This window comes from Vidua chalybeata, chromosome 3, assembly GCF_026979565.1.
Source record: "Vidua chalybeata isolate OUT-0048 chromosome 3, bVidCha1 merged haplotype, whole genome shotgun sequence".
Taxonomy (NCBI): Eukaryota; Metazoa; Chordata; class Aves; order Passeriformes; family Viduidae; genus Vidua; species Vidua chalybeata.
The window spans coordinates 89,693,614-89,716,961 of NC_071532.1; the positions used below are offsets into that span (position 1 = coordinate 89,693,614).

At 37.6% G+C, this 23,348-nt stretch overlaps 1 protein-coding gene across 2 annotated transcripts in view; it reads right to left on the bottom strand.

The window, feature by feature from the left end:
* The window catches only part of MLIP (muscular LMNA interacting protein), a 103,677-nt gene that overhangs the window by 23,961 nt on the left and 56,368 nt on the right, over positions 1-23,348 (bottom strand). For both annotated transcript variants that reach the window (XM_053938475.1, XM_053938476.1), the window contains 7 exons: positions 21,067-21,138; positions 12,536-12,601; positions 12,370-12,453; positions 12,215-12,274; positions 10,520-10,564; positions 8,008-8,052; positions 2,124-2,249 (listed from right to left, as the gene is read on the bottom strand). In XM_053938475.1, coding sequence (XP_053794450.1) covers positions 2,124-2,249; positions 8,008-8,052; positions 10,520-10,564; positions 12,215-12,274; positions 12,370-12,453; positions 12,536-12,601; positions 21,067-21,138 — 498 coding nt within the window. The remainder of the gene's footprint in view (positions 1-2,123; positions 2,250-8,007; positions 8,053-10,519; positions 10,565-12,214; positions 12,275-12,369; positions 12,454-12,535; positions 12,602-21,066; positions 21,139-23,348) is intronic.

The window sequence follows — 23,348 nt, forward strand, 5'->3', positions numbered from 1 at the left end:
CATTCAAGTCCCCTCCACCCACAAGGGATATCAGTGCCATGAGCCTGCTCTGGGAGGCAGGAGCTGAAATTAAGAGCATATGCTGTCTTGTTCAACACTTTAGTGTTTTCCCTAGATCTGCATATTATTATACAATTAATTGTTCTATGAGACCACAGTGAGAATCATATAGCCATTTCTCACACAAACAAAACCAGTTTCTGATTCACCAGTTAAGTGAATCCATCTGAATACAAGTCATTACTTCTTTTTCCAGAACAAAGATGTCTTTATAAACATCTTCTAATATAACACGTATTTTACAGCAACTTGCAATATTACGTAGCTTAGGACAAAAATACCAATTTTTCAGTACTATAAAGCATACAATATAATTTGTTTACATAAAGGAAGCAAAACTGAACCAATAAATTGTGAAATCAACTCTTCCGTCTATTAAAGACAATGCAGTATATTTTTTGTTCATTTTAATGTGTAGCTCTCATATAAATAACTTTGCCTTCTATTATAACAACAACATTAGACTTATTATGCTGTCAGGATTTCAATAATATGTGCCACAAGTAATTTATAAAGTGTAAGTTGATTGGTTTCCACAGTTAGCTTCAAATGTCATAATGCTTCAAGCCCTGGCAATAACCTCAGGTTTGTATTTGTCTGAAAAGAGGAAGTTTGGTGAATTACATTATCCTTTCATCAGTAAAGCTATAGCCAGCATAATCAGTGTCCAGCCCTGATGGAAGGGAGGTCTGAACTGCCCTTGCCTTTACAGGAAGGCTCTGCTGAGGTGGCCTAGGGCAAAAGCTCTATAGTAAAATATCCAGAGAACTCTCCTGCTCTTTCATCCCTGGAAAATGGCAGCGCAGCACCTTGGAATCTGAAGGCTTTCAGTAAGTTAAAGCATGAATAACTCACTATCAACTCACCTGTTGTCACTGAACTCAAATATTCACTGTCAGCCTCAAAAGTTCAAAGTCAAACTGTAAATCACAATTTTTATTAATTTTTCTTATATTTTATATAAACTCTACATTCTATGGAAACCTTCTGATGCCACCCATATGTGTTGCTGGAACCCACTCACACCACAATTATTTTCCTCCGCACTGCTGCAGTGTTCTTGAGGAGTTCTTGGATTTTTCTACATCAAATCAGAGCTATGGAGAGGAATAGAAAGAGCTAAAATTAAATTCTTAATTAAATCCTGTTTTAAAAGGAAGAAGAGAGGGCTTCCATTGCTAAAATGTCTAATGTGAGTATAGATGCAGAGGAGTAAGAGAAATTCAATTAGTAAGGTATTTTATTCACATTGTGTCTGACAAGAGGACAATTGGCTTCATTTTATTTCCCTCCAGATGGAAGATTCAGAGCATACTGGATAGGTTAATAACAAACTCTTACGGGGACATTCAGATTGTGTATCATATTTAAGGGTTTTTTTCCCAATAATGCACACAAACACAAATGCATGAGGAAAGGCTGTCAGAGCCATTTATCTGGAGTTTCTCTGAGATAATGCCTCATACAAATCAGCACAGTCCAAGATGTGTTTTTGCAAAGTGATCCTACAGCTTCATGCAGAGGGCTGTGGGAGAAGACAGCATCTTTGCTGCCCCACCATCACATGTGGTACAACTGTACCCTCAGTCTGTGGATGGACATGGATATGGACCTGGGGGAGTTATGGACCTGGGGGAGTTCTGCTCTGGAAGTGAGACAGAAACACACTGGGGCTCGGCAGTTGCCCTTGGAGAGGAAGTTGTGAACCTTGCCCAGTCCTTGCTGCCATTTCTCCTCAGAGAGGATTCAGGTCTGGGCCCCAGATGAAGGAAGCACTTTCTGGTAGATATGATCTAGGCATCTGTTTGACAGGGAAGCACAGGATTTCAACTCTCTTTTTTACAGTGTTTCTTACAGACATCATAAAAAGGTCCTCTCCTCAACATACAAGTTTTTACATCACCAGAAAAACATGGCCCTGTAGAATGCCCAGCTGCCCATCTCAGCTTGAAGACTTTCTTTTAGGAGCCAGGTGCCCCTTGGGAAATCATCTATGTTTATTCCTTCATCTTTAGGGAAACTAGCTGAGGCTACAAAAATCCTTCAGAGTGAGAGCTACTCACCTGCTCAATAGTTTGATCACTGATTTCTTCAAGGTACTTTTTAAAAGGATTGGGTTGATAGGGCTCCTCCTTTTGCTGTGCACTTTTTCCTTTCACCAGCACGGGACGAATTACACCAGGTTTTGTCTTGACCCATAGCACACCCAGGAGAAAAGAGATGGAAGAAGAATCACATAAAATACCTTACAATTTACAGAATATTTGTTATACAAGTCAATTCTAGTGGGACTGTACTGACTATATTTTAAAAAAATTTCTTAATGATGTGTTTCACCACCAAAATTATTCAGGTGTCATGCCACCTGGACTACTTCTAATACAGATTGTGAGCAAAAGTGCCAAGAGCTGCTTTTAGGCATAGAACTTCATCATTGGCATGTGTTTATTACTGACAAAAAATAGCTACAGAGCTGTCAAACCATGGTTTGTGGGTTTTGCCAGCTGGTTTTTTTTTCTGGCTGTTCAGCTGCAGCATGATAAGTTCAAGTCACACTTTATGCACAGGCACGCATCTGCTTTCACACTGGGCTCCTCAAAACAGTAACTGTGAAGGAAGGAAGGACAACTTGTGATGCTGTTAACTTACACCCAGGCAGAAGCATATTAGGAAAAGTCTTAGTGGGGAATAATACCAGTGCTTACGTGCTGGATTTTACAAAGTCATAGAGTCATTGAATCATATAGGAGTGACTATGACAATCATTGGGTCCACCCATAAACCTACAACTGCCAAGTTCACAACTAAACCAGGTACCTGAGCCCTCCATCTACACATCTTTTAAATACTTGCAGAATATTTTGTCCAACAAGTGAAAATTTTAAGACAGAGTACGAAAAGTGGAGACCTAATATTGATTTAAGGTACTGTAAATTATACATATGTAGAATATAATTTTTTGGATTGGAAAAGGCCTCTAAGATAATAGAGTCCCACCGATGACCTACCACTGTCAAGTCCACTGGTAAATTTTATCACTAAAAGCCACATCCACAATCTTTTAAATTCTTCCAGAGATGGTGATTCAACCATTTCCCTGTGCAGCCTGCAGGCATTTTTCTTAATGCTCACTATAAACCTTCCCTGATATGACTTGAGGCCATTTCTTTTTGTCCTATCACTACGTCACTACAGTCTCCTTTCAGGCACTTGTAGAGAGTGGTAAGGTCTCCCCTGACCTTCCTTTTCTCCTGGCTGAACAACCCCAGCTCCCTTCGTCCCTCCTCACAGGACTTGCTCCAGACCTTCCCCAGCTCCACTGCCTTTCTCTGGACTCACTCCAGCCCCTCAATGTCTTCCTCATTATGAGAGAGATGGACCCAGCACTGGAGGTGTGGCCTCAGCAGTGCAGAGTAGAGAGGGACAATCACTGCCCTGGTCCTGCTGGTCACTCTGTTACTGATACAAGCCAGGATGCCACTGGCCTTCCTGGCCACCTGGGCTCACTGCTGGCTCAGGTCAACTGCTGTTGATCAGCACCCCCAGGTCCTTTCCCACTGGGCCCCATTCCAGCCACTCTGCCCCAGCTTGTACCTCTGCATGGGGTTGTTGTGACCCAAGCACAGGACCCAGCACTTGGCCTCATTGAACCTCATACAATTGGCCTCAGCCCATCCACCCAGCCTGTCCAGATCCCTCTGCACAGAACTCTCCTACCCAGAAGATCAACACCCAACCTGCAAACTGGCTGAAGGTTCATTAAATCCTCTCATACAGATTATCAATAAAGATACTAAGCAGAACGGGCTTCAATACTGAGCCTTGGGGAACACCCCTTGTGACCAGCCACCAGGCAGATCTAACTCGATTCAGCACCACTCTCTGAGCCTGGCCATCCAGCCAGTTCTTCTCTGCAGCTCCCTCTGAGGTTCCCCTGGGGCTCAGGAAGCCCCTCTGTGCACCCTGCTGGAGCACTCCACTGCCAATCATGCCAGCACTAAAGCTATTCACCTCGGTGACACAGTGACAGTTATCTTTAAGAGTTCAGTTGGAAAAGTACAATTTTAGAAAACCTGATCAGCATGGATATGTGATACCCATCATTTCAGACAAATTGGATTATTTCATCAAGAAAAAAGTCCTTGGTTATCAACCAGTCAACCAAAAAATTTGGCTATTAACTTATCAAGGTAGTATATCTGTGATTTTTTTTTTAATTATTTCAGTAAAATCTGACAAGATGGATTGTGGCATAAACTCTAAATGGAGGCTAAGGGATAATTTTAAAATAGATATGTTCAGTGAGCCAAAAAAAGAATGAAAAAGTATACTTTCTCACTGGAATTTTAAAAGTAGCCAAGTCTTCAAATATCTGTGAATTTAAACTTTTAAATTAGTCAGTTGCATTCTCTTCTGTTATGACTAACCCATAGAAAATAAGTGGTCTCTGTGACAACTTATGTAGGTAACAACAGGACTGCTGCTGAGCTCCTCCTGCGGTTGCAGAACAGAGGGGTAGCTTGCCCAGCTGGGACTGAGAAATAAATGTTGTCACAGCTCCCCATCCTCAGTATCCAGCTGGGTATAAAAATGCAGAGAATAAACTTGATTCACTATTAGATTTATATATAAAATAAATATGTATACTCAATAACACCGTGCTGTCTCTTTATAAGAGCAATACACTTCATCAGTCAGTCTGGAAAAAGAGAAGCTTACTATGAAAGCAAGCTGAGATTGCTGGACGTAGCATGTAAACTGAGTCATGGATCACCTTAAAACAAGATCTGCAGGCATCCAGCAAGGACAAGGCAAGTGGGATGTCCATTGGAGGGGAGGGTGCAGAGGGTATTTTGTGCTCTGCTTCTGCCCTGGGAAATGACAGAGCACAGCCCAGGGGCTGAGGTGAAGGCAGTAGAGGCAGGCAGGAGCACAACACTCCCCGGCAGAGCAAGGCCAAGGGAGCAAAATATCTTCCCTTAGATTTGTGTTTGCTACTCTCCCTCCTCTCCACAGATTGGGGCCCTTTCATTTGTCTGATCAAGTAAGAAAAATATTCAGCTGAAAGCAAAAAAATCAGCCATGCAGTGATACTAATTGTTTTAAAGAGTAGTAACTGTCAAGCTGCATCAAAAATGTTTTCATTAGATCAATTTTTTTCAAAGATGCAGTGCTTATTTAATGATTTTCTAGTCCATATTTCATGACTATATCTTTGTAGGATTCACCAAAAGACACTTATTTTTCTATCAGTATTTCTGAAAAGAATCTGTAAAATGTCTGGGTTTCAACATAAAGGTAAATATAAATTTAAAAAGAAAGGTACAGTTGTTATCAAGTCATTATTATGCAGACAAAGGACATGTGGTCTTCTGGCACTCCTCCACACCATGTAAACATGCAATCAAAAGCCCATTGTGGTACCTGAAATCATCAAGGATATGCTACTCTCCTTTTGTAAGAAACCTCTTCACTGTAGAAATGCTTTTAAGGAAGCATTTTCTAAACAACATCATGTACTCAAATGCTGACTGAGTCATATGTTTATGTCTGACTCTGCTAACAGAGTGACAGATATCAGGCAGCAACCAGAATTCTAAACACTTTATTAGCACCCTGACAAACTACATAAAATCTTTGATCCAAAACTAAGAACTTGAACTCTTTCTTTGATGACAAATGTCACAGCTGACATGCTGAGAAACAATCTAAAACTAAGTTTTGCCAAGGAAACTGTTGGTCTTCCTACAACAACATCCAAAAAATGGTAAAGGCTGTTATGGTAGCACTGGGCTGCCACGCTGTACTGGGCTGTACAGAACTTTCAGCAAATTACACAGGGCCAAAGCAGAAGTTCCAGGCTGACCCATAATCAGTGATACTGACCCAATGCCAGGGCGTTCTCTGGCATGTGTTTGGCCCACGTCAGCAAGTGCACAATTAGAAATAAGCTACAGGCTGGGCTGGGTGCCTCTCTATGGGCAGCATGGACAGGGCCACTCTCCCTCAGGATAAGAAGGTATTTTGCATGAAAATGAACCTTGCATAATATCTGTCCAAAAAGTCACAAGACTGAATGTTGGCAGAATATGGGCACGTTCACCTCTAATTTTCTCCCCTGTTATTATGACCCTGGTTGCCCCTGAGATCTTCCTGAAACTGGTGGGTCAGGTCCCAGTTGCAACCCCATTCTATCTGTGACAGAACAAGGGAGATTTGCTTGAAACAGAAAGAGGGCAGGTTTAGATTAGATATTAACAAGAAATTATTTACTGTGAGAATGATGAGGCACTGGAACAGGTTGCCCAGAGAAGTTGTGGATGCCCCAGCCCTGGTCAGGTTGGATGGAGCTCTGAGCAATGGGATCTAATTAAAGGTGTCCCTGCCCACAGCACTAGGGTTGGAACAAGTCACAAACAGAGTTCCTGAGAAATCTGCTTGGGAATCTGGGCTTTGAATTATGGATGCAGATCAGACAGAAAAGATTGTCTGGTAAGGTGACAAAGTTTGCTGGTAATACTAATTAGGGGACTATAAATATTGGTGCAAAGAGTTACAGAGAGATCTTAAAGTACCAAGTAAATGAGTGATAAAAGGCAGGTGAAACATAACTGAATTCAGCACATTTCACAGCAAAGAACTAAACTACATCCCAAATTTGCTCATGCTCATGCACCAATGAACTAATTAGCTGAGAAACCAGCTCTTACTACTCAGGAAATATATCTTGACTTTATTGTGTATAGTTCTGCGTGAACATTGGCTTGCTGCTCAATACAAGTAAGAAAAACTAAATAAAGTACTATAAATTGTTAAGAAAGGAATAGAAATAGCAATAAAGGACCTTATCACATCCTCATTAAAATAGAAAATTCTGTATTCAGAGCTATACAAGAGCAGTTTATGGCTTTAGTCTTCCAATCTTAAAAACAAATATCTGAAAAAGATATAGAAAAGGGCAAGAAGGACCAAGCAATTTTTAATTTTCTACATGAAACAGACATGACTGTTAGTGCTAGGTCTAGATATTATTGCAATACCAAAAAAAAAAAGTTATTTAGAAAGCAAAGAAAGAAAAATTATTTGTTGATTCAGTACAAGAACTGAGGTCAAGTCATAGGTTTAAAACAAAGTAGTATTTTGCACCATGCATAATTTAAAAGTAAAGTCATTGCTAGAGAATGCTATAAAGATCAAAATATAACAAAATTCAAAAAGTAACTGGAAAAATCATGAAAGAAGATTTAGTCAAAGATTGCTAGGAGAAGAAAATGATTCAGGAAGTCCCTAAGATTCCATTAGTTGAAATACAAGGGAAAAAAATTCTCATCCACATCTCCTTTTTTCCCTAAGCATCCATTAGTGATCACTGTCAATTGGGCAGGCTCCATGATTTCTCTTCTGACTCTTCTTCAGAAATTTTGGCTCCAACAAGATGAAATTGTGATCAGAGTTAAAATGAACACCTGATACATAATCTCCCTTTCCAGTTAAAATGAACATCTGATATATAATGTCCCTTTCTTACTTGATCTTATCCTTGCTTTTCACTCATTGAAGCAGCTTTGACATAAAACAGAGTATAAGAAGGAAATAGAGGCTAGAATCTTTTTGCATTTAAACAAAACTGTACAAGTGGAATATTAAAAGAGTCCAAGAACTAGCAGCTGACTCTACTGCTGTCGTACACCTCAAGATTCAGCATGACTCTGTAGTTTGGGATTTGGCCTATGGGTTTACAAGTAGTGTCAGGATCTATAGCTACTTAAAACAGGTGTGTATTCAGCGCAGAAAAAAAAGCCAATACAGCTCTGTAGAAGCAATGCAGCTTTGTAAAAAGATATTGACTGGAGTTTTTTTTTTCAAAGGATTAAGAAAGCAAATTAATAAAATGTTGTACTTGTGCAAATTTTGAAAAACAGTGTATCACAGCTGTGCTCTACATACCAGCTGACTCTCAGTTACTATAGGCACCGATTTGTAAAGGTTGGCCTGCAAAAAAGATGAATATATACAGTATTACATGCAATATCTTTGTGATGATAATGACAAAAAAATTTCAGGTACAGCACTAGGCTTAACTTAGCTATGGTAGGTTTTCCCACTGACACAGTGGAATGAAAGAATATAAAACTTTCTCATTTCCAGTTTATTTCTACATATAGTCAAATTCCATTAAAATTTTAGGAATTCTTTTTTTCAAGTGCAACAAAATTTCTGGTTTTCATCCTGATCTAATCTTGAAATTTAAATATTTTTCTAAGCCTGCCATTTTCTGTTAATTTGCAGCACCAATGTTGTTAACATTATGAATAGTACTGGGTTGAGTACCTTCTCAACCTTTTCTCACTTTATAGCAGGAGAACCAAAACAATCCTACTTAAGCATACATGTCAATAATATGGACATTCATTTTTCAGTTAGTCATGAGAAATTCCTATCTAGAGAATCATTGTATTATTATTAAAAGTCAGCAGTATCATCCCTAAAGCCAACAGAGATGCATTATTATTAAATGGTGAATAGAATCATATCAAACACCATACAGTTTTAAATGTCATTAAATTACAACTGTAGTACTTAGTTGTCAGCTGGTATAAACTGAAGTTAGTTTTTATACTTTTTATACACTTGTGTTTGTACAATCATTTACATCCTTAAAAGGTTCTGAAGTTCATAAGAATATAAAAAGGTAGCTGAGGCCAAGGTAAATTTATGACATTTTAATTGTTAAATGGCAGGCTATTTGAACATACTTTTATAATCTACTACTCTGTATAACCTATTGAAGTAATTAACAATATTACCATGTGTACATATGTATACCTTTACATGTGGCGATTATAAATAATACTTTAGCATTACTCATAAACAAATTTAAGTTCCTCTTTTAACCAAAAATGCCTTCAAAGCAACATTTTGACAAACATCTCAGTATTAGATATCATAAATACAAAAAGAGAACTCTGTGGAAAACTATTTCTGTGTGTCCTTTCTCTAATGGCCAGAGGACAAATCACCGCCTGGATTATTAACTGGGGCAGAAATAGCCTTTTTATATCCTACTAAGGAAGCAGAGTGAGAGAGGAGGAAAGAGCTGTGATGCACCTATGCTATTATAGACACCTAATATATCATTCAGGAGACTGCTGCAGAGTACAGCAATGGCAGAGTACAGGAGAGCCTGGACCCATCAAGTTCAGGCACCACAGCCCAGCCTGGGGACCCCAGTCTGTCTCCTGACATACAAAAAATTCAACACACCTGTACAACTTACAGGAAATATTTGCCTTCCAATAAACCTCTGTGTTATTCCCAAATGTATTTTTAAATATTGTTTTGTTTCATTAATGTAGAAAATTCTGGTGGAAACAGAAAAAAAAAGTGTTTGTAAGGGTGATTCTCCATGCCATCCCCAGGCTTCCCTAACTGGATGCCTGAATTTATGGTATATGTCCATATTTCAGTTTTGGGAGCTGGAGATTTGCACTGGAGTGTTATTAAATACACTCTGTTCTCAAAGACTACCTCTGAAGTACACTCTTTTATTTCATTAAAAAGCTCTCCTCTGATATTCTTCCTAATTAGTATGAGCCAGCACAATCTGTCAAGCAAAAATCACAGTATGCAATAAAATATGCATACTGCCACATTCAGGAAGCAAAATAGAATTGATCAGTCAAGCATTGTGCTGGCATAAAACTGGGAGACCTCTGTTGCTTTGCCAGCACTGCTTTGATTTGAGATTCAATAGAAATGCTGAATGATGAATAGGAAGCTGAGATTTCTCACCACATGACTAAATGAGTTGCAAGTAAAATGTGGAACCTGCAGTAACTGTGTCTGCTAGAGAGAATTAATATGTTAATTGGGTTTAATGTTTCAATAATTTAACAAATTACTCAATATAGATATTTTCAACATATGTTGCACTGTGTGTGTATGTGACAAAACAGCTTCAATTCATCTCAGCTGTGAGTTTTCAGCCAGCTCTGTATCTTGGAAAGGAAAGTTTGGATCAACCCCAGATTCTGAAGGATAAGCAAGAACTGCAGGACTTCTATCAAAACAAGTCCCCTACAGTGCAGGCTGAGTCCAAAGAAATGCACCCTTCAGCACCCATAACAAACAGTATGTTTACCAAACAGCTGAACTCTTGCCCAGGCTTGAAGGAAGCAACAACAAAGAAGTGTGTGAGGAAGTTAATTTTAACATCATATTCACACAGGTAAAATTATCAACAGACAGCAGTGAAGAGACTCCAGCCAGCATGGATTTACTACAGTGGGAAGACATCTCGAGTCTCAAATGTCAGCACTGTAAGATATGTGCTTGTCTATGCTAGTCAACATCCAGTATCACAAGTAGATGCATGTTCAGACTCACCCAGGATTGTTGAGGAGCATAAAAAGCAAGCATTTTTGCATGCAAAATATAGAGGAATTGTAAAAGTACTTACATATCTGGTTTCACGCCCAGCTGCTCTCTGCAGTGTTGTTGACATCTTGTAAAAAACCAAACAGATATATAATCAATATATTGAGTGACTCTGAACAGTAACTCCAAGAGATTTTCAACATTTTGAGAATTTATTAAGTTTTCCAGAAAACTTAAACGTAAGTTTTCCAGAAATATTCACACCATACATGAGACTAAGTCATATTTAAACTTTGCTTGTATGTTTATTGTAGAAAATACTACTTCATTTTACTGCTCAGAAACATTGATCCTGCTCTATTGAGGATGGCATTTAATACGAGAACTCTCATAACAAAATGCTTATTATTAGATAGCCATAGGTATCATTGCGCCATGAAATTGAAGTTACATTTGCTCACAGAATACAAAATATTACCTCTGCATGCTTTCATTTGCAAGAATTTGCTTTAATTTGACTAATCCATATCAAATCTAAGGCACTTACTTATCAGCTCTTTTTTTCTTCCATGTCTATGACCTTCTTTTATCCTCTGTTAAGCACTTTTTGACCTCATTCTGAGATCCTCAACACTTTTAGTTTGGTCCCTATGCTGCATCCTGTTAAGCTCACCTTTTGCCCCTCTTTATTTGATTTCATGACCGCTAAAAGATGCCTTCCATTATCAATTGCCCAAGGAAGTGGTTTTTGGATACTCTAACTCAGCTTGGTACCAGCATTTTAACCACTCCAGATTCTTCAGGCATTGGAAAACACACTCAATTACATTGTCTGCCCATCCTTCTCCTGCTATCACATTTCTGTTTTTCAGCCTCTTGGAATCCAATTCACCACTTCATGCTGATTGACAGAAGTACTTTCAAAAACAGAAATTAAATTTGAATTGTATATTCAGTATAGCCACTGAGAAATGCTGGACCTGTGTCCTATTCTTGCATGGTGAACTGGACATTCAGCATTTTTAGTTGTATTTCTGCCATTTTCACTTTCGTATAGCTGCAACAAGTAACTTTAATTTACCTGGACCAAACTGAATACAAGACCTTCTTCCCTTGGTTAGCCATCCTTCTGAACCCAGAAGGCACATCATCATAACTTAATTAAACCAGAAGTTTAGAAATAGAAAATGAACCTTGCCTCTCACTAGCTATTTCTTAGTTATCCAGGAGAAAGAGATATTTCCGACATCCTCCTTCTGGGAGAGGTGAGACATAAAATGAAATCAGATCTTCAGAACAAGTCCAACTATTAATTTAATACTCCCATTACTTGAAAATAAGTTATGAACTTGAAAAAACCCCTATGTTCTGAAAGATGCTTCCAGCTACCAAAGTTAGAAACATTGGTTGCTTTGTAGTAAGGACACATGGATGGGATGAAGTCTGGGAGAAGGCCAGAGAACCTGCCATATGGCAGGCAAGGTATGAGAAATTTTTATCCCCTGAAGCCTTAACACACTCTTTTTCTTTCATAATATATCTCCTTCTGACTTCAGGAAAGTGTCCTGCAGCAAAGACTGCACTGACTCCAGGGCTACAGTTCTGTCCTTCCATGCTTTTTTAACCACCAAACACTTTTGATTTTGCATTTCTCAGCTGCAGTTCTGAGTTGCCATTGGTTTTACTGTCGCAGCAGTCCCTACTGCCTACTGATTTTGTCTGCCTTTATAATTACTTGAAAAGAGCTCTTGCTGTGGATGTGGGCTTATTCACCTACCTTGCCAGCATCTGACTCTGTGCTCATCTGCAGAAAACTTGGAGAAGACTCACACCGGCGCTGGAAAATTATTTTCAACAGAGAATGGACATATTAATGACAGGAGACAAAAGGAAAGGAAAAGAATAAGTCCATTCCACATGCTGATGGGTTACCATAGTCAAGGGGTCCTGCAGGACTTGATCAATGACAGCACACAACTCTTCTGTTTGTTGTCTGAGCTGGGCAGGGGAGCACATCTGAAAAGGGAGGATGGATCACTCAGTTAAACTTTGCTTTTTGCTTTCAAATATAGACCTGAAAGATAAATAACATCACTACCTCTGAATGAGTGTCCAAAGCAGGGCCTTCAGTCACACCAGCAGGCTTGGTCGGCTCTTCTAATGCCTGCAATTCAAGAGGTATTGGTGTGATACTGAGTTGAAAATTTTGAAAACCAAGCAAACATACACTTTTTCCAGAAAGTACCACAAAGGTGGTGCTTCCTCTTTCACCATGGAAAGATGGAAAAGAAAGAAATTACAGGCCTATTGATATTCTTTAGGTCACCAAAACCTGATTCAGAATGTAGACATGGGTTTACACAGAAGAGAGTATTCAAGCAGGGTGAATCATGTCCATTTTTGGAAAATCAGAAACTACCACTTCTAATTGTCTTCTCCTTCAACAATGCCCCCTCCTTCACAGTAAATGTGCCACGGTGAGTGTGCACTGTGTGCCACAGAGGTGTTGGGTGTGCCAACAGAGAGCTACCACCTGTGAGCAGGTGGACAAGGCAGGGACCCAAACACACAGGAGGCCCCTTCTTCTCCTTCAGTAGATGTTTTCTGTAAAAAAGTGTCTCCTGTTTAAAGAGGATGGTGATTTTACCTTGCAACAAAAATAGTGTATGCCATTCTTGCATTTTAGCCTGAAATCAGAAACGTATGAAGCAAAATATATTTCATACTATATTTGTGACCTCACACTAAGCAGGTATGCAATCTCTTCAAAACAAAACTCCATCTTTCTAGCTTCTTGTGTTTGACTATACCGCTCACTTTCCTATACCAGTACTTGGAGCAGGTTTGAGAACAGTGGAAATCAGTTTGCCAATCCCTTCACTTTATAAGGGTCACAAAACACCCTCAAAAGCCAAAATCCACTGCTCAATTCCCTTTTCATCTTCATCCAGCATCTGTGAAGCACATTCTCCCTGCCATAACCCATTTTTGCTTTGAAGTGATTTTCAAATAGACATCGTGCTGAGACCAAAAATTGCTCTGGAAGCCTGCTGATGTGTCTGCTTAAGCTGGACTACAGAGAAGGGAACTGCAGGGTGTGTGGAGTTTTTTTGTTTAACACATATTTTTGTAAGATTTCATTTTGTTTTTTTTTTTTTTTATTTAAGTATAAGAGGAAAAAAGGGCATTCCAGTAAAGCCCTTTTTCATGCATGTGGGATTCTGCATGAATAGACTGGTCCCACTGAGGTGGGTATGAGAGCTGCCAAATACAGGAGACATATAGATGGAAATGTCAGAATCTTTAAAAAATAACAAACAAAATAAGCATATTTATTTCTGAGTTTTACTTTGCTGACTACAATTGATTTCTTTCCTTGTCCAGCTACTGGTAGCATACATCTGTTTACACCTAAGCAAAAAGTTAATGGCAAATTACTTTTAATATTATTAAAATACCACCCACAAATGATCTTGCACAAAAGCACATTTATGGAACACCATGTCTTCTACTAAAATTAAAAGTGGCTGCTTTCCAAACATTTCTTCCTTTCTGTCTATCTCTTGACAAATGTGTTTGCCTTAGAGTAGTTGCAGCTCAAAAGGTGAAAAGTAAAAGTGATTTACTTTAATATACAGAAATTAATGTAATCTTATTCCAAGACAGACCATGAAAAGATAAATAGTCTTCCTCATCTCTGAAGTCTCATCATTGCCACCTAGTTAGAGTTTCAAAAAGACAGACAGTCCTATTGAAGAGGAGGACTCAGCCAAAGAGAGCTTAGCACTGCACTCAAATACAGTACCCCTGGTTCAATAAGTAATAAAATTAAGTAGAAGAGTCATTTCAGTACATATTAGGGTCAGGATTGACAAAACAGCCTGATGTAGAGGGATGATGAGTTTGAATGTTAGTTAGGAAAAAGGAAAACTTCTAATCAATCATGGATTTTCAATAGGGAATTATCTAAGCCTCTCAAAACCCCCAAGAAACCAGTAAGATAATAAACATAATAAAGGGATTGTTAAGAAAAAAACTACTAGTTTCTATTTCATATTCACTTCACCAGAATAGTGGGTGAACAAAATCCAGGGTAAGAAACAACTACCCTGAAGATTTGGGGGAATCTTTCCAGAGGAATTACAGCTACATCCAGAAGTCTCTATTCAGAACCAAGACTGGCCAATTTAAGAATCTGTTCATTTAAGAAATTGAGTTCCCACATAGCATTCCATTTTGGAGTCTTCAGTGACTAAGGAATTCAGGTGAGCGCAGCACCAAGGTCTGTGCTCTCCACAGTCCCTCTGAGATACAGCCATCATGCAGGAGCCACGCTAGAAAAAGCTGCTGTGTTCTCCCTTTCTGTACCTTTGGGAAAAGAAAATTTTAATCTTCAAACCAATTAATCTAATTTCATTCACTCTTTCACCTCTTTAATTCTTCTTTCTTTCTTTCTTTTTTCTTTTTCCTATTTTTCATTTTTTCTTATTTGAACAGCTGAGTTTTCCAAAGAAAGAATAGAAACAGGAAACTACTCTCTGTAACTATCCCTATCAACTCCACAAAGATAAATGGTTCTGTTTAATCCGTTGTTAGTTTTTCAAAACACATCTCATTTTATTTCCCAGTATGCCTTCTTTCACATTTCCACATAGAAAAAATAAAGAGATAAAAATGTACAACTACATTTTCAAAATTACTGGTGTCATCATGCAAAAATGTTATGATTAATTTCTATCTACATACTGCTGATTAACACTATCAACAGTACTCAAGATTCACTTCCTATGCTGATGGTCTAACAATATTAGAAGTGGAACATTCTTATTTAGACATTCAAATTTTTGATTATATATGAAACCACAGTGGTACCACAATTTAAAAGAACATTGTAATTTAGATAATGAAAATGTAAAGCAATTTAAATTAAAGAACTAGCTGCTGAACCACTTTTTTTTTTTTTCCTTGAAAAGGGCAATTTTGGGGGTGTGATGCATTTGTGCCATTGACATCACTGATGACTACAACCCTTCCCTCCTCATTCTTTCTTTTTGATTGCTAAAACTGTATCAGAGCTGAAAGGATACTGGTAAATGATCCAAACACAATCTCCAGCATTTCATTAGAAGACTGAAAAGTCCAGGCAACATATAGAAAATACAGAATATCATTTTATCCACCAATGGACCACATCAATAGAAAGAGAAAAAAAATAATTTTGTGACCTAGATCTGACATAGCTTTCTTCTTACAGTATTCTGAAAACCCTTGACTGAGCAGATTTTTCCCATCTCTATCTTTTCCTAAGCCCTCAACACATGCAAAAAAATCCCACTGTACTATGGAAATTCACATACCATTATTTCCTTTAACTTCTTTCTTGAAGATTCTAGGGGATTATACTGAAAATTTTACTGAAACTATTTCTACTACTTTCTGTTCTATAAAATAATTAATATTGAAAACTGCAAGGCCTATGAAAAATTAGTGAGCTCCTAGGCTGCTCCTATATTGGCACATTTGATTATTATTACAGACAAACTGGGTCTTTTATTTAGTCCTACAAGTACACAAATTCTTGCCTTTCTTTCTTACCATGAGGTATTTGTCTCTAGCCTTGAGAAACACTTTGATGTGAACACACAATCTGGATGCAAGAAATTCACCTAGTAAGTGCACACCAGAAGTATTTGGGGAAAATCTATTTTTATCATAATATTCTCAACAAAGTCTTGTCAGAAATGCTTTCCAGGTCCAGAAAGTTGTGACATGCCTCATAATAGCCAATTGTCCAGCAGTTAGGTCAGTCATCAGAGAGTGAGAAAAATTGGCTTCCAGGTTCTTGCTGTATGATTTCAAAGAGTAACCTGTATCCGCATTTGCTGTGATCAGTTCCTATAGCAATGGATTTTTGATAATACAGTAACTAAGAGTTTCCTAAAGGCAAGAACGCAAGAAGTTAATCTGGGTCTTCAATGTAGCTGAATGCTGCAACATTTCCTCAGTTGCATTTCTTCCTTTTCATTAAAAAAAAAAAAAAAAAAAAAAAAAAAAACAAACCAATATACCCTCTTTTTTTTCCTTCTGCATGCAGAGGAAAATACCTTTTTCTATTTTTTTCTTCCACAAGGAGAATACGCTGCACTGCCTTTAGTCTGTTTTTGCAGGTGATGGGATGCAATTATCAAATCTTTGAAGTTTTCCAAGAAGTGTAACAAAATATGGAAAGACTTTTACTTTTTCTACATTTTCTTAGAATTGAAATTATTGTTGTCTGCTCATAATCAGTTGATAAATGCAGTCCAAAGGAGACAATACTTGCACCCCTTCCATCCATAGTCAGTCATATCTAGTGTTTTTCAGAAGACTTGGTAAGTGTGGGATAAGCCTCAGCTGTGAAGCAGGTTTGTTTCATGACACATTCCATCCTCCTGGGTTGTAACACATGCGCCACACTTCATCCTCAGTTCAGGTTGAGGCAAGTCTGAGCAGAATATTTGCAGCATCAAGTCTGTATGCCCATGTTTCCTTTCCACCAAAATGATGCTCAGGCAAGGGAAATTCACACCAGAGGGGATGTGTAGCTGGACAAATGCAGAGAACCCATATTCACCTGCATAGAGCTTGCTGTAGACCAAAGATGAGTGAACTGTTAAGAGAACACTTTTTTGGTTTGTAAATCCAAAGCCTACAAAAGTTTTTGGGTTACATATCAAATTCTACATAATCCTGAAGGTGACGCTGTACTTGTTTTAAAAGACTATTTTTCAAGGCCCTTGAAAGAAAGAAAGGAGTTCATAGGCTGCTCCTACATTAGCACACTTGGTTATTATTACAGACAAACAAGTCCTTTTATCATTCTACTACTGCACAAATTATTGCCTTTCTTTCTTAACATGAGGTATTTAAAGTTATGAATTTTGCTGTAGCTCCTGGAAATAAACTCTTCATCTACCCATTTTGACAGAAAGACATTGTAGTTGATATTTGATAAATACAACCTCTAAATAACAGACATATTACTTTTAAATAATACCCAGTTCAGAAGGGAATTTTGAATTAGACTGTGACCACATCCATATAATTGTAGAACTTACACAAGAGTGTCTGTAGAAGTGTGACTCACTGTCTCAGTGTTAATAAGGCCAGAAGGAATGACAGTGCTCACCTAGTATGATGTCTTTAAACCACGGGACTATCTGGAATATGAGAAGCCAGAAAATTGTCCTGTCTTGATTTTTCAATTTTTGTGATAAAAGGCCTATTTCAGTCTCCAGCAATTTTTTCTAATGGTTAATTAATTCTTTCTGTCAAATTTTTGCCTTATGCCTATATTAAACTTGTTCAGCTTCCTCTTCTGGCCAGTGGAGCCTATCATCCACTGGGCTGAAGAGTTCAGTATCACCATCTGTGGTCCTGACCCAAAGCTCTGGATTTGTGTGGCTGTGATGGCACTGCTGAGTGACCCTGGTTATCACCAACTCACTCTCAGTATTTCTGCCATCCCTGCTCAGGCACTGTGGAGCTGTGCCCATGCTGGTGAGGACATTGTCCTGACATCCTTGCTGCCAACTCTGCTCTCTGCAGAGCAGCCCCTCTTGCTGCTCCCTGACAGACCCTGACCATGCTGAGGGTAAGTGCCTTAAAAACAAGTTTTGTTCTTCTGGCTGTGAAGGAAGTTACAGCCCAATCTTCCAAGAGATATCCTGGATGGCACTTTTTCTGAGCAGAGAACAGAAATTATGTGAGAAACATCAGGTTCATACAAACTCAAACAGCTGGGAAGTGTGCCAGTGAGGAGATTTGATGAGATTAAGCCACTTCTGGGTTTCTCAAAGTATACACATATATAGCCAATCAGCCTTTTCTTCTCTACTAATGGGCACATAGTCAAACAGCTCTCTTTGAGTAAGAGTACTGGAGGATAAGAAGAACGTGTTCTAGAAAAAACATCAAGGTGATGACAGACTAATGGTTTCATAAGCAGAAGCTGAAAAACTTTTCCAGTTTAAATTAAAACATCTATACAAATGTAAAAGAAACTTTAGAAAGTTAGACACCAACAGAAAATTTAGAGGCAGTCAAATCATTGCACTTTATATGGCACATGAGGAGCAGTTTTCTGTCATGGGACCCAATTAATACTGCAGATGAATTGTTACTAAGGTCACCCACAACACAATTCTTACTAATTTTATTTCTCATGACCACTTAAATTAAGTAATATAATTACTCAGACAGTGGGAAAAAGTTGACTTCTGATAACATGCATTTCGAATTTAATCATATAGTAAAACACTTTTTTAGCACCTTTGGCTAAAAAGTATATCTAAAATTATGTTGTTTTTCTAATCATATAATAATTATTTGAATGTAAATAAAACATCACTTATGCAGTTAAAAATCTTACTGTCCTAAATCTCACTCTAATTAATGCTGTGTATAAAATGCTTTGTATAAAATGGGAACAACATAACTACTGTTGTTGTACTAGAATGTATCATAAGTCCCCCATCCAATACTTTTGAGGAGAATATTTGGAAATTAGACTTGGTACAATGGGGCCCAAGTGTGCCATGTGACTACTTCATGCTTTCTCATAGGAGTCATACTCTAAACTCTTATCAGCTGACACAACGGGACCAGTTTAGAGCACTACAATTAGCTGCTGCTGCAGATCAATAGGGGAGATTATTATCCATAACTCCTAAGATGGGAGAAAGCATGTACTCAGGCAATGCTGAAACATACACTTACGAAGTTACTTAGTCAAGAGTCTCTCCTGAAGGCAAATCCTATAACAGAGAATTGATTTCTTATTAGTACTACATGACTGCTTTCACTACTGAAGGATACACCATGGCTAAGATTTTCAGTAAATCCATGGATAACTAAAAGTCTATCTAAACACAGATATCTTTTAAGTCATTACTTTTTCCACAGATGCTGGCGTTAGACTGCACAAATCAGTTTTATGTATTTGGGATAAGTAACATGCAGATTGTGAGTCAATGCCCCAGAGAGCACCAGCAAGACCATCAAAGGGAAATCCATTTTTTTTATGAAAAAGTGCAATCAGACAGCTGACATAAACCCACTAGTTCACATCAGGAGTGTGATCTTAGAGTGAATATCCTGCTCAGGGTCACCTACCTGGCTTGGGTTGCAGAGTGGTGCAGTCTCAGAGTGCACAAACAGTGCCTTTCAGGTGAAGTCAACCATGAAGTTCTACTTCAGGAGTCCACCAAATTCTTCCACCCGCTAACAGGCTTTCTGCTCAAATAAAACCCTCCCAAAATACATTCTGTAGGGGTGTAGAATCTCCTGCATCAGCTATTTTCCTTTACAGAGCCGTTTCTATTGCACCACATTGCAAGCTAAAGCAAACATAACCTTCATTAGTGCATTCAAGATTTAAGTAAGGGAAGGATCAGGTTTTATGCAAAAGATTAAGAAAATCATTCAAGATTAAAAGAATATTGGAAAAGAAAGGAATGTCTCTTTTTTTTCTGAAAAGTAATCTGATTTATAGCACTTAACTGATAATTACTAGATCATAATCAGTAAGATTTCAAGGAAAAAATTATCATCTTCAAATATTGTACACAGTTAAGTTCACTCTAACCAATAACTTCATGCTTTGTAAACTACTAGTGAAATCAACTGAGCTGTATATGTGAATAAATATTTAGATGTGTAGTCAGGAATGCTTAAAGGAATTAATCAGAAGCTAAGTTCCTCAACTAGGTCCTGAACAGAAAGCTTTTTCTGATAAATCTACAAACTGAATGTTAGCATGATTAAGCCATACCTTTAAACATGCAAGACACTTAGCTCATTGATCATTAGAGAAAATTTTTGTTAAACTTAGCTATTCTTTTGAGTAAAAATAATTTGGGAAAAATATTTTTTAAATAAATGTCCATGGCTATATTGAACCCTTAATGCAAAGCTTAAATTTTCAATTGACTTTCCAAGTTGAGTTGTCTGAATAAGACTATACAGCCCTGCCTTTGTTGACTGTGACTTTGGTAGTAAATCGATGCACTGAAGTCTGGGGTTTGAATCTATCTGCCTGTCCTACACAAAATGATTGCTACCACAAACTACATACTGGGAATGGCCCACTGGCTAGCTCTCACAGTGTTCAGGAAGAATCGAAGTTAACAGAGGTCAGAACAATGCCCAGGATGGCTCTCAGTTTAACAAGACAGCGGGTCAAAATATCATATTTTTGGTTGTTAAATTTTTGGGTATAAGCACAGCTGTCCAATAATCATTAACTGACCAAGTTCTACTGATTGTCAGGTCCCAGAACAGCAGTGCTTCAGTCACTTTCCAATAACAAAACAGATTTTGAAATATTGCGATAAAAGGCAGTTCCTTTAGGACACTGGGATTTTTTCCTTTTTTATACTAAATTGATTTTCATAAATTCACATTAGTGAAACTGTGATCTTCAGTGAAAGTGCTTGACCCTGTAAAATGGCTGGAATTATAATCCTGAGTAGTTAGTTCCCAGAATTCACATTCTGCAGTATCCCCCAACAGAAATGTCAGAATTTGTACACAAAGTTGAATGGTCTCAAATATACAATGCAATGCCCATGTCTTTGAGTGAACACTAACCTTCTGTTCCATAAGCAATGTGTTTGTAGGGATTGCTGCAAATGCCTTGTAGCTTGTCTTGATCTTGTACTGCTAAAAGGGTAAACCAGAGAGCAGGAAGAGAAGTAAAACAGGGTAGAAGAGAGAGAGGGAAGAGAGGGGAAAGGTACGACAGAATGAAAGACAATTACAATCATCTTGCAGGCATGTTGCAACAAAACAATGCTTATGTATTTCCTAGAAAAACTATTTCTTTTTAAAAATCTAGTGTTTCTGTTAAGGTTTTAAAGTTCGCTAACGTACGTGTTTTGTTCTTAGTACTGAAGTACGACAAAGCAAATTCCCTCTACCTTATAGCTTCCAAAATAAGTTTAACCACTTTCTGCTGACTACCACCCTTAAATGAATATCAGGGGAGGTTGTAAGTTTTTTTTCCAAGTTTTCTTGTGAATTGATATGAAAATGCACAGCTACTTCTGTTGTACATCCACCTGAACAACTGTTGCTGAGTGGTGCGATCCTGAACCATAAAATCAGAGGGGTTTCTGTGATTGGCTCTCATGAGACTGATTATGATCCTTAAATGCTAAATTGCTCGTTTGAGTGGATAGATCATTTAAATCTTCATGCAGCTTTTCATGTCCTGAATAAATAAGTCTACCACCCAAACAAAGTATAGGAACTTTCACACTCTAACAAAACTAACAGAACTGGCAATCTAAACCATACAAAATGTATGGGTTTGGGTACAAAAATTCTAAGATCAACCTTAAAATTTATTATTTTCAAATAATTATATTTTAGACCATATTTGTTTGCCCAGTTATTTTTAAATCTTTACAAATCATATTTTTTACATTTCCTTTGCAAATATAAAGGCTGAATTCAGTAATTTTTAAAAGATTGATGAGATTCTTCTATACTTGTAGGAGTTCAAGAGGTAGGATTCTTAATCACATGACTGCTAGAATTTTTACTATTACTGCTATTATTATTATTATATTAAATAGATATTTGCTACATTGTTCCATTTTAGGCAAAAAATTTTACAAAAAAGTCATAAATTCACACAACAATAGACTTTTAAGTTAGTGATTGATTATTTCTGCGACAGTCAGCCAGAAATAAGGTTATTTGTTAATCAGGTCAGGTTTTTTAATGTACCATTACCTGCAACAGTAAATACTGGTGATCATGAGATAACAGTCTGAAACAGCATGTTGCACTTTGAGTCATTCTTTTGTTTACTTTTTATTTTCTTTATATCTACTAAAGGTCTCAATGACAGTAGAGTGGGCAAAATTTTAACTCAGGAAAGAAATTTATCCACACACCTGTCTTGAAATAGTGTAGGGCACAACCTTTTAATTCTTTCTATATATAATATTGTTTGCTTTTGGCTTCACTCAGTTGGAAACTGGAGAATGAGTCATTCAAGAAGTTAGTAATCACAGCAATCATATTGAATGAACAGTTTGACAAAGCAGATGAATGCAAATGCTGGAACAGAACTTTCTTCTATTTTTCGGTGGGAGGGGCTTTAGAGCTTGGGATAGTCATTCATATGAGGTTTAGTGATTCTAACTTGGATGTCTACCATTCAGTTTCTTCAGTCAACACTAATGCTTTTTATAATCACAGGCATTTCTATAAAATTAATCTAATCCCAAAGTAGGCAAATCGAAAGGTAAAATAAAATCATCCTCTAAATAGACCATATTCTCTCCACTAACTAATAGAATCATCTAAATTGTGCTTGGATATGCAACTTTCAAATGTCAAAAGTCATGTGAGTTGAATCCTGCCCTTTGAACATTTAGACAGCAACACTGCATAGCTCCATAGATATATTTATTCATATACAAAAACTATAAGCAAAAGTTTAGTTATGGATAACTAAACTTACGTTTAGTTCTTTTTAAACTAAAATAAAACACTGATCACTGATATGGAAGACCAAATTCCAAATATTAAAATAGGTATATTCACAAAATGTATTCTTGTTTGATTATAATTGAAATCCAACTAAAATTGTATCATTGAACATGTGAAATACAATGTCTTCACTAGCTCCTAGGCTTTCACAAATGATGAAATGTGCAGCATATATGAAAAGAGAACTATGGTCACTTTGAGGTTAGTTGTACTATTATATTAACTAAACAAAGACATAACAGACTCTTAAAATCTAAAAGTTTCTATGCTGCTTTCATGTGCTTCATGATTTCCAAATACTGTAGAACCTGTGAGAAACGTGCTATTTTGCAAGTCTGAGATGAGTGGAAAGTCTGTAATTCAGTTTC